The following is a 12,568-nucleotide window of genomic DNA, read 5'->3' on the forward strand; positions in this document are numbered from 1 at the left end:
GCAGACTCCCTGCCGAGCAGGGAGCCTGCTTCTCCCTCTGACCCTCCCCCCTCTCATGTGCTCTCTCTCTCTCTCTCATTCTCTCTGTCTCAAATAAATAAATAAAATCTTTAAAAAAAAAAAAAAAAAAGGTAAGTCTCCATAAGAAAAACAATTACTGAAGTAGGTATGGACAATGCAACTGAAAAGATTGGTGGAGAAAAAAAAACCATACAAATCCAGGATTCCGTGCGCAGACTGCTACACAAATAGCTTGAGTTCTTTCTTTTAAACCCAAACTGGAAATCTAGAGGATGCATTCTGGGTTCAGTATATTCGTGAAGTAACAATGAATTCCATTCAAGTACACATACTCAAAGAAAATCCCTTGGTCATACATGAGACAATTGACAAATGAATGTATTTCTGTTCTAAGTTGAAATAAAATGTTTCATGTCTGCATGTATTTTTTTTAACTCTAGCTTTAACCAACTTTTTCGATTAATTGTTCAACTCTCAATCCTGACAGCATTGGAAAACAGGACTTCTGTTTAAAGTATATACAAATGATTAAGTCCCTTACCAAGAGGGGACAGAGTAGGATGGCATGTGGGGTGGGCGTGAAGATGAATCTTTAAGGAATATTAAGAGTTTTTGTAGCGCAGATTGTCAGTGGGTAAAGCACAAGGGTTAGGACAGTGGTCCAAGCAGGGAGGATGGTATGAACAAAGGCAAGTTAGGGTGTAGAGAACTCTAAGTCTGATCTCACAAACATAGTGCAGGAAGTGTAGGCAGATATAGTTTAGTCACATGCAAGTTAAACTTGTCTGCCCTCTATTGGAGCAGAATGCCTGAGGTACGGTTTCAAAGGCACAAGATTGAAGAGTAATAAACTTTTCAAAGGGAGACTTATGTGCCATGCAAGAGTTTGGACTGGAAGGTTGTTATGATTACCATTAGCAATACTCAGCTCCCCAGGAACCAAGAGGGAGCTGCGCTGAGCACACATGCAAAGCTGAGGTTTTGCTGGGTTGATTCAGTGGAAGGATAAAGGTAGAAGAAGAAATAAAATATGCTAGTGAGAATAGTTCAGAGTTCCAGATTAGGTAGGAAAGTAAAGATACCAAGAGAAGGTTGAAGGGGCTCGGAAAACATGGTAGTATCAAAGAATATTAGGTACCAAAAAGGGCTAAGAACAACCATAGTGAAAGGAGGGAAAAGGAAGACCAGAAGACATTGAGACTTTAGAATTCAGGAGGTCTCAGCAAGTATATAAAGTAACTTACAGATAAAGGTCACTGGAGCTCAGGAAGTTTAGAAAAATATGAGGCTTATGTTTGCCGTTTTCCACATGGATGCTGAAGTCACTTAGAATTATCTGGAGAGTTGGTGGGGGTGGAGAGCTCTTTAAAGAAGACGGAAGATCAAATGAGAGATTTGTAAATGACAAGGGACAAATGGTAGAAGATGGAAGAGCCCAGAGATGATAAGCGATACATGGTGTATAATGCTAAATCCATCAAGAATAATCACTAATAAACTAATACAAGTGATCCTGATGAGCCAAAACACAGCCTTGGATTCCTTCTCAAGATGGTGCTAAAAGCAGCCACTACGAGTGAATAGGGATATGTGACACTACCAGTGAATATGTGAGGAAAAAAAAAAAAACCTAGCTCGCTGTATCTGGTAGAGTTGAATTTCATAGGATATAAAATTCCTCAAAAGATCTTTGAAGGATCCCCAAAGGAGCAGGGATATTTACATGAGGCTAGAGAAGCAGTGACCTAAAATTTGCTCTGGGGAAGTGGGGGCTACCAGCAATCTTCATACCCTAAAATTTGTAGGGTGGAGGAAGGAGCAGCTTCCACTCAAAGAGTTTCAGTTTTTGTTTGTTGTTTTTTGTTTCAAAGCCAAATTTCCTATAAAACTAGTTAGTGGAAGCACTGACCTGTGAAGATGTTAACACCATGTGAGATGTGTAAACTGATCCACACTATATCCACTCACCACCCCCACCCTAGAGATTCACAATATACACTGTGATGGGGAAACTATTAACTCAGGGTTTCCTGACTCTTTTGACCATAAAATTCTTTTTCTGGGAACACTTAACATATTCCACAGAATGTAGTAAAGACAATAATGGGTTAAGGATTTAGATAAGTCTGTTTACTAGGGATGTGTGCTCCTGAGATCACAATGGAAAATCTGAGAGGGTAGGAGAACAGGTTTGGGAAAAGAAAGCACCAAGTACAGGAATTCTAAGTATATAAGAGACAATAAAATGCAGGGGCTTCTACTGAGGCAGTCATCAAACGTTTCAGGTACGTGAAAGAGATCTCAGGTTACACACCGAATCGTGGTTAAGGTGCTTCAGTGCAGACACAAGTTGAGAAAGTGACATCTAAGAAGATACTAAAAGGAAGAAGAGAAGCTAACTTAGCAAAGCAGAGAGGCAAAGGAATAGAATGTACAAAATCTGAGTATAAGGGAAGCTCCGGTAATCAAAGAACACTTGCTTGACTGAAATACAGAGGTAGAGGAAGGGTACTGGAAGAACCACTGCTGATGAGAAAGGAGAGCCTGCTAGCCTGAGGGCTCAAAAGGGTTTTGAGAGTGGGAGTAAACGGATCAGATTTGCATTCTGGCTTCCACTGGAGCCTACAGGTCTTACCTGACTAGATGAACACCTGTTAAAAGTCTCTTGCAATAATCCAGGAAAGACAAAATGATTCCAAACAGAGCCAAAGACTGGAAGTAGGGTAGAAGGGGGAGGGATTCAAAAGACATTTTGATAGTATACTCATTACAACTGGTGGATCCTGGTAGGTGAGGGATCTGTGAGAGAAAAGATACAAGAAAGATTCCCTGCTCTTTGCTGTAGGTGGTGGTGCACTGAGCAAGAACAGGTTTGGGGAGTGAGATGGACTTAATTAAATCATATTGTTTTGGAGTTTGAAATACCTTTGGAATACCCATGTGAAGAGAATCTAGCAGGCATTTTGAGATGGATCTGGAACTCAGAAAGAAAGAGAAATCTGGGCCGGAAATATTAATTCTAAATCAACATTATATAGATAACAGAACACATTTGATCACTCAGGGGGAGGATACAGAAGTAGATTAGGAAGACCAAAATGGAGCAGTCAGAAAATTAGTTTTTCCATCTATACAATGACCCTGACATATACTGAGAGATACTAAATCAAATGAAAATTGAATTTAATTCATAAAAAAATACTAATACATTTTGGCATATTTTATAAATTCCAAACAAACCCTTACTTAACAACAAAATTGAACTAAAGTAAAAACATTCCATTCCCGAAGCCCCCTGTTACTTGAGGTTTACTGAACTATTCAAAATGTTATTCGAAACATAAAATTTCACTCAATAGCCATAGTTTTTCTAATTAACAGCACTGTGCCACTAACAAGATGACAGCACATCAAAGCACTAATTAATATTTGGTTGAATACTTTTAAAATTATCTAAGCACTGGGCTTTGCTGAAGGATGTTACATATAATAATATAAACATGGCTTGATTACAAAATTAGGAACTATATTATATTAAAATGATATCCATCTCAATTTGAATCATCGTAATATGCCATAATGAAAATATCACTGAATCATTATTGTCTCTTTGCTCAAGTAAGAATACTTCAACTCATTAAAAATGAAAATATAATACAATCAACATTTTCATACATACTTTTCAATATATAATACAATATATAACACTCTCTGGTCCTCTACCAAATTCACAGACTAGTAGAGGCAGAAATTAGAATGTTAGAATTTCCTACTATGAGATGGCTGAAATTATGGTCAAAAATGGAAATAACTTGGGGCACCTGGGTGGCTCAGTGGGTTAAGAGTCTGCCTTCAGCTCAGGTCATGACCCCAGGGTCCTGGGATCGAGCCCGGCATCAGGCTCCCTGCTTCGCGGGAAGCCTGCTTCTCCCCATGCTTGTGCACTCTCTCTCTCTCTCAAAAAAAAAAAAAAAAAAACTTAAAAAAAAAAAAAAAAAATTGGAAAAAACCACAACTTCAGTTTAATCAAAAATGGCAAGAATTTATTTTGCAAATGTAAAACCCCTTAGACCTGCCTCCGTTTCCAGACTTAAGCTATCTCAAATTCAGACTAGAGATGACAACAGAACACAAATGAACTTTCAGTAAAAAGACTAATTCCAATTCTCATCTCATTCTAAACAATGAACCTCTCATTTCTTATTACAAGTAAAAGTTAGAAATGAGTTCAAGCTCTTTCATGCCATAAAATATAAGTTGTTAATGCATCTATTTTGCTTGAGTTTTACTCCTGCTGGAAAGCTATTTAATTTTTTTTTTTTTAAGCTCAAACAATCAAAACCTTCTTTTAACTGCTTCAGCAGAAGCTACAGATGGGAAGGTAGAATAATTTTTCTCCCCACCAAGTGAAAGCAGTCTTTCTAAACTAGAGGTTAGCCCTAAGACTAGACAGTGTGAAGCTTATTCTGCTGCTACTAATTATCTTTTCAGAAAACAGCCCCTGTAAATTCTAATACTGTGTATAATCATTGTTCAAAGCATCTTTCTTAATTAAAAACAATGTTTTTCACTACCATTCTCCACTTTTTTATGTGCTTTTTAATCTAATGTGTGGGGAACTGATTCTTTGTGTTTATTTAATTTTATTCTATTTTATTTTTGGTCAGAGACACTTCTTTTGATGAACCTATAAATCAATGTATATCAGAATCATAGTGAGACTAAAACACTTAAAGAAATATAAATTTCCCCAGAACTTAAGATCACTTACAAAAAATGTGCTTACCACAGAATATACTATGAATATCTTTAAACATTAAAGATAATTTTCAACTAATAAAAATAGGCAATTTCCTCTACATGTGTCCCTCCCTGTAACAATTCCATATTATTATAAATTTAGGTTTAGACTCTTTCCTAAGAAAACAAAAAAAACATGCAATTACTAGCTAGGGAGATAAACTGAACCCAATACCTTTATGAGAATTTGGCTTGAATTCATTTAGATAACCACTTACCTAGCAAGGTCCTTGGGCAGTGATCCTCAAATTTCAGAGAGCAAAGCAGAAGCCAGGGTACAAATTCAAATGTGGAATCTAAGGCCCAGGCCAAAGAGATTACCTGATTCTGAAGTCCCCCAAACAAACATTTGTAATTTGCACCAGACATACTTTTGAGGAAGGATCATGCTAGGAAATTGTGAAAAAAGATGGATTGTTTTGATAGGGCTAGTGAGTGACCTGGATTTCAAGGCATTTGACAGTCTGGATGAGGCAGAACACGGATAGACCCAGTAATCCAGTAAATAGCACAGGGAAGCAGCAAAAGGGAGAAAGTTTGGCTCAGTCTCGACAGCAACTAACCAGTAAGCTCAACACTCCCTCCTTCCCTTCCCAGTGAAATATATATCCCAAATAAAGTTTAAATGGGAAACAACATTATACCTGGACTGGAACTGAAGAATGTTAATTGGTAGCTTGATGCTTGTTGCAGCCTCTGCAGCAGGAGGTCCAGTTAGGAAGAGCATAAAGAGGCATCTCACTCTGCCCATTCTATATTTCCTTAAAAAAAAAAAGACCCTGAGGTGCCCCCTCCACTACTGGCTTCCAAGCCCATTGCTAATTCTTTTTCAAGGCAGTTCTCTCTCAATAATAAAATGTTCATGGCCAGAAGTGGAAAGGTGAAGCCAAGTGGAGCAATGCATACTACACTGTGAAGTCAGCAACAGGAGGCTATGGGAACAGGATGAGCCCTCAGAAGATTACAGTCTCACCACTACCTCTTTCCCTGCAAAAACTCAAAAAACCATAAACCGTTTCAAATCATACAGAAACACTCCCCTTGTTATAGACAAAGGACTGAAAAATTAAACAATAGCCAAGGAAGACCTCTTCTGAGTACAGAAAGATCTATCATTCAGAAATCTGGTTGTATCTTTCCAAAGAGTCTCCTACCTCACATGTAGATGAAGAGTCCTTCAGCACCTAGAGGTAGTGAGAGTGACGCAGAGAGCTTGCTCACTCTGACAAGAGTGAACAATACCATCCCTACATACGTCCCTCTTCTGTCAAGGTAAGAAAATCAAGAACATCAGTAACAGTGTGGGAGCAAGACCATGCTCTTCAACCATAACAAAGAAGAACACCGCCATATAGAGGAAGAGAGAAAGCTTGCTTCTATAGCGGGCTTACACGGGGAATCAGGAGAAAAACTCGGAAATTATCTACTTTACGTTCCCAACTGAAAAAGACGAAGGGAAAAGAAAAACACAGCCTCTAAAAGCAAGAGATGAGGTGGGAAACAACAGCTGAGAGTAAAAAAGAAATTGGATAAGAAAAAACTGGAAGGGAATTCAAATATATAATAATAGTAAAGATTTAAATTCTATATGAGAGGCAATAGAGATAAGTACAGAAGCTGGAAAAAATCTAAGTAGTATTTTAGCATATACATGTGAGATGCTCTCCAAACACAGAAGAAAAAGGACCAAGATGAAAACAAAGCATATTGATTGATAGGGAGGACAAAAAATACAAATCCAATCTACAAATAACTGGCATTTCTGAACTGAAATCATAAGCAAACATACCACTGAAAAATTATTCCTGAGCTGGGAGAAAAAAAAAAAGATCAAACATATTTACTCTTCTAAATTGAGAGGATTCACTTTATTTCTGAGAAAAATGTTGGAAAAACAACAACAACAACTATGCCCAGAGGTAGCCAGTGGAATAACGTAATTTAAAAAAGAAAAAGAAAAAACAAAGATGCAGGCAGATAAAAGAGTTTACCTACAAAGGAACAAAAATTTGGGGGTAGTCTCCACCGCAGGAACACCAAAAGTCGACAGAGGAATGTCTAAACATCTGAGAATTTCTGACTTACAAGTTTGTATCTTAGCACCTACAGCAAAGTTAGGCACACATATAAACATTACATAAAAGTTGTAATGAATAAAAGAAAAATTAAAAATTTTAAGTGAATTTATTTTATATATCTCTACCTCTCTATAGTACATTTCTTCAACTTTCAAGCTTATTTACCAATTGGTCTTTTCCCACCCAAACAACAGATTTATATGACATCTTATCTTTCTGATACCAGTGTCATTATTTTTATAAGATTATCATATTTTTATATAAAACTAGACTTCTCTGCAAGCACATAAAGGAAACTGTTCCACCACTGCTGATGATTTAAACTGATCCACCAACTCTCTTGTTACTTTTGGGTTTTTTGTGTATCTTTTTAAGATTTATTTATTTGAGACAAACAGACAGACAGAAAGCACCAGCAGGAGGGGCAGACGGAGAGAGAGAGAATCTCAAGCAGACTCCGTGCTGAGCACAGAGCCCGACACGGGGCTCAGTCCCAGGACCCTGAGATCAGGACCTGAGCCAAAACCAAGAGTTGGACACCTTACCAGCTGCGCCACCTGGAGCCCCTCTTGTTACTTTTGAATAGTGAGTGTGACTTGAACTAACTCTCGTTTGCATGTATGCTAATTAGGCCAGAGCCAGGAACTGATGGTGTGTAAGTCTGGCCGAAGTTATTCAACAAAAAAGAAGATTCAGAAAAAATCAGCACTGTATCAGAAGCTACAGACTCAGTGCTACTCTCAAAATAGATGATAGAGCGATGCATTTTTAAAATATACTACCAAGTGCCATTAAAAAAAAATAGTAGTTGGACATTTTTTAATGAAAGAGACATTCCCCTTTTCTTCTTACAAAGTCTTTGTTAAAAACTAATGTACCGGGCGCCTGGGTGGCTCAGTCGGTTAAGCGACTGCCTTCGGCTCAGGTCATGATCCCAGGGTCCTGGGATCGAGTCCCACATCGGGCTCCCTGCTCTGCGGGGAGCCTGCTTCTCCCTCTCCCACTCCCCCTGCTTGTGTTCCCTCTCTCGCTGTGTCTCTCTCTGTCAAATAAATAAATAAAATCTTTAAAAAAAAAAAAAAACTAATGTACCTTCTTATTTCCACAAGCTTCCATTCATTCACCTGGCACCTACAATATCCTAGAACTTTGCTCTGTGTGTCCTCAAAGGAAGGAATATCAAATATTTCCTAGGAAAATCAGAGAAGACGCTAAAAGGAGTCTGGAAGACTTGAATTCAGTTCTCTAAGAACTTATATGTGAATAAGGACTTACCAAGTAGAGACAAAGCCATGCCAAAAAGATGGAAGAGCTCCTCAACAGAGGGCCTGATGCTAAGTTTTAAAAATAAAATGGCAACACTTGAGCATAAATTGGGTAGTAAACTACAGGCAGATATGGTCCAGTGTTTCCCAACATTAGGAGGGATCATTCTCAAAGGAGTTATCTGGAAATGAGTGAGATCATAGTGGGATGTCACAAAGAGGAGGAGTTATAGTTTGCCAGTGCAATTTAATGCTCAGGGACCAGATACAATGAGCATCCTACAATATATGAGACAGCCCCATACAAATGCCAGTTGAGCTCCCTTTAAGAAACAAAGTAGGTTAAAACTTAACAAAGTCTAGAAAACTTAACCATGGTGTTTCTTAGCGCTTTGAAATCTGAGATCACAACCTGCATTTGACTCAATAAATATTTACTTCCAAGAAAGCTGTGTTTTTCCTGAGAAGTGGTGTGCTTCCTTCTTTCCTTTGGCTACCAAGAAGCTGAGAATTTAGTCTATGGGGAGGTGGGCAAGCTGGATGAAGGAAAGCAGTTTACTGATAACCCTAAAACTCTAAAGAAATTCCATTTAAAGCAGTGGACAGTAAGAAACCTTTGCAGGTCCTTGAGCTAGTGTAGAGATGATTTTAAAAGTTTTCTCTGAAGGCTATTACATGACAGTGATATGAAATAACCCTAACCTCAAAGCTAATCTTAGATTAGTAAAGTACTCTTCCTGGGTTTTGTAAGCCTATGAGATCAGCACTTCAAGGCCTGAGGTACCAGATTCTTTAGAGGTGCCTCTGGTTTTGCAGTTTTCAGCAACCTCTCCCTAATCTGGATGCTTTCAGGTAGTGTTTATTCTCCATTCCCCTACTTTTCAATAGTTTCATACCCAGTCTGCTGAGCCCCTGAAGACATTTGTTTTCAACACATAATCACTAAATAATCTCTATGGCACTTTGTTGTTGTTATGGTTCCTGACTATGTTTATGATTCAAACACTGCCTCCAGGGTCCCAAACACATTTCTAGGCTTCAAAGATATTAATAATCAAATCAAACCCAGACTTAAACAATCTACTTATGTAAACTTTACCTGACATATTTTTCCTAAAGCGTTGCTTATCTTTCTCAGAAATTTATAAGCATTAAGAACTACTATCAATTTATAATTTGTCATAAAACATTATGCCCAACTTGATTGCCTCACAATGTAGCAGTGTCTCACTGCTTTATTAAAGAAAGGGGGAAAAGAAGTGGCAAAGGGAGAAGGTAAAGAGAAATAATCTTGTAATAGTCTATATCCAAATGAATCCAGTGTAGAACTAGAAACTGTTTCCACTAACTTCAATTAAAATACCAGTAACGATTTTTAATCCTTGTAATTACAATACCTTAACTTGAATTTCTCAATGCTCAACATTTCTTTTTTGATTAAATTTTCATTTTGTAAATGTTTCCTTTTGTCCATATTTGACTCTTCAGAAGCAAGAAGTTAAGGATTCTACTTGGGGTCCTCTAATGTTGCTAAGTACTACAAAGGGCCTATGTTTTCCAATTCTAAAAAGTATAAACTTAAGCTTTTGCCACTCAAGAATGAGGCCACTGTTAAACTGTAATTTTTTTCAGTTATAAACATGATTCACCCAAAGGGAGCCTGTGGCAAAGATTTACTGAATTCATGATGGAGCAAGCTGAATGGTAAAAATTATAAAAATCTTGGAAATAGGGCAATAAAATCACAATCTTCAGGAGTGTTTTTTTCTCCCAGTCAGAAATAATTTGCATCTCCATTACACACACACAAAAGTAACTGCTGGGCCTGGGCCCCAATCAATACTATGTCAGGCAAGAGCATAGTCCCCTAGATAATTAATTCATCCTCAGGTGGGCCTCTTAGACAAGGTTCCATTCTGAGCTATTCTTTTGCTTTTCCTAGATGTTTATAATTTTTGCCATCATAAATGTTTCTATAAATCAGTTAACTACCCCCCCAACTCATATTTCACATACTGTGAGTAGATACGTCATTTGGGAGAAGAAAAATTGTTGGCTATAAATATTAACTTATTCCTCCTGATTCTTAATGAATCTGAAACCCCTTCAACTTAAGTGGGACTTGGCCACTGGAATCACCGACAATTTAATACCCTTTGTTTCAAGGTTACACGGACAAAGACTTGCTATCCCTGCGCAGGTTTTAAACACAGGGCAGTGGACTACCCACGTTGTGCGTGAGCGCTCCGTAGTGGCCCAAGAGGGCCGGTCACACTGGGTGCGGACCTTCCTTCCCCCCTGCGACCCCACCTCCCACCCCCCATCAGCTCGCCCCAAGACCGCCGGGACACGGCCTATATTTCACTGGCGAGAGCCCCGATTCCCAGTCTTTTGTTCAGGGCTGGGCTATTTGCCGCCTACCCGCACCCGCCCTTCCTCACCATCCCAGGAGTGGGGTGAGGATCGTGAGGGAAGCAGAGCCGGGAAGAGGGGCCAGCAAAGGCTGTGGGAATACTCACCCCGCTCCGCTCGGCCCCTGACCCCGCCGCCCAGCCTAGCGCAGGCGGGGCAACGGAGCAGGGGGAGGGGAATCGGGGTGAGGTGCCCATCGCTCTGCCAGCTGCCGTCCAGCCAGTGGCCCCAAGGAGGAGAGTGTGATGGGCTACCAGGGGCCACGGAGACGATGGTAGATGAGCGGAACGAACACGCAAAGAGGCCCACCAAAAGAGAGAGCCAGCCCTCCCGCAGCCACCGCCACCGCAGCGACCGAGTCGGAGCATGCGCACCAGCACCTCCCGCGCACCATGGGGCCAGGCTCGCGCGGGTGGCTGACGTCGCGGGCCGCGCGCGCAGGACCCGGGCCAGGGGGCGTGACCTTCCTGCCGCCCGGGACCACAGAGCGAGGCACCGCCCCTCATCTCACTGGCCCCAGGAACTGAACGCGGGCTGTGCTCTCTGCGTCCACAAAGGCGGCCTGTTAGGGAGGTGCGGCAGGCAAGCCGAAACCTGGGAGAGGGGGATGCCGGCGTTTTTAACGGTCGCTGTACCCTTTCTTCCAACAAATAGCCAAATATCTGGGAAATAAATGAGTGACTAATGGAGAAAAGGTAGAGCAAGAACCTTCTCCGAGGTTGGAGAGCCAAGCCGGCTAACATACATACACTGTATAACTGTTGTAAGCACTGCAACAATTAAGCACAAACACGACTCCCTCCTTTAAAACGTAAGGACTGAGGTAGAAGTTAGCAATTCGAGAATTACAATAGTACCATCTGTGGCACAAAGCTCAGAAAAAAAGAAAAAAAATCTAGCAGCAGAATTAAAATGAGGGTAGGGAGGACGGTGGGATAAAGAAACGACCACAGAAAGATGTAGGAGTAACAGGGGTGATGGAACTGAAATACTGAAAATGCAACAGCAGACATCTGAGGGAAAACTAGCATCTGCTCCTTTTAACACAACAGAATTAAATTTGTGTGAAAAGAAAAAAAAGTAAACACAGGCAAGAAGTGAAAGGAAAACCTGCCTTCAAACGTTACAGGGCATGGTTATGATCTTGTACCACAGTTATGTAAGTTGTCACCATTGGAGAGAGCTAGGTGATGGGTACACGAGATTCAGTACTGTTTTTGCAGTTTCTTGTGAGTCTATAATTATTTCAAAATAAAAAGTTCTTAAAAAGGGACAGAACACTGATCAATGGTGACCAGGAAAAGGGGTTGACTAAAAAGGAGCTTGAGGAAATTTGGGGGGGTAATGGAACTGTTCTATACTTTCATTGTGTTAGTGATTACACCGTTGTTTTGTTTGCCAAAACTCATAAAAAGGATAGATTTTACTGAATGTAAAATAAAACTCAATTTAAAAAAAGATACTGCTAGGGGTGCATTGGAGGCTCAGTTGGTTAAGTGTCTGCCTTTAGCTCAGGTTATGATCTCAGGGTCCTGGGATTGAGCCCCGCATTGTCCTTGTCCTTAGGCTCCCTGCTCCGTGGGGAGTCTGCTTCTCCCTCTCCCTCTGATCCTCCTCCCAGCTTGTGCTCTCTGTCTCAAATAAATAAATAAAATCTTAAAAAAAAAAAAAAAGATACTACTAGTAAATGAATTTCCTAACATATTTGAGCAACTGTGGATATAAATGAATTAGATAGCTGCCAATTAAAAGTATTCACTGACTTTTTTTTGGTACAGGGCAGTATGAGTTCTGAGTGAGAACTTTAGTGGATGGGTGTTTCCTTCAACTTTAAGCAGTTACTCAAAAAACAGAACTTTCACATACAAAAATAAGAATGCATTGCTTGGCATTGTATTCAATAATCTAGAAACACGTTCATGCATCAACAATATCATGTTAACAAAAAAAAAGGTGGTTTTTTTTTGCACTTTGAGATGTTTTTAAGTTTTG

At 39.8% G+C, this 12,568-nt stretch overlaps 1 protein-coding gene across 7 annotated transcripts in view; it reads right to left on the reverse strand.

Annotated features, from left to right (window-relative positions):
* The window catches only part of ATG10 (autophagy related 10), a 228,416-nt gene extending 217,458 nt beyond the window's left edge, over positions 1-10,958 (reverse strand). For 5 of the 7 annotated variants that reach the window (XM_032404073.1, XM_032404067.1, XM_032404072.1 and 2 more), the window contains exon 1: positions 10,684-10,935. In XM_032404073.1, coding sequence (XP_032259964.1) covers positions 10,684-10,773 — 90 coding nt within the window. In that variant the 5' untranslated portion in view covers positions 10,774-10,935. The other 2 variants (XM_032404071.1, XM_032404070.1) reach the window with 2 other exon arrangements.
* Between the last annotated feature and the right edge of the window lie 1,610 nt (positions 10,959-12,568).

Source organism: Phoca vitulina, unplaced genomic scaffold, assembly GCF_004348235.1.
Source record: "Phoca vitulina isolate PV1807 unplaced genomic scaffold, GSC_HSeal_1.0 scaffold6, whole genome shotgun sequence".
In the NCBI taxonomy this organism is placed as follows: Eukaryota; Metazoa; Chordata; class Mammalia; order Carnivora; family Phocidae; genus Phoca; species Phoca vitulina.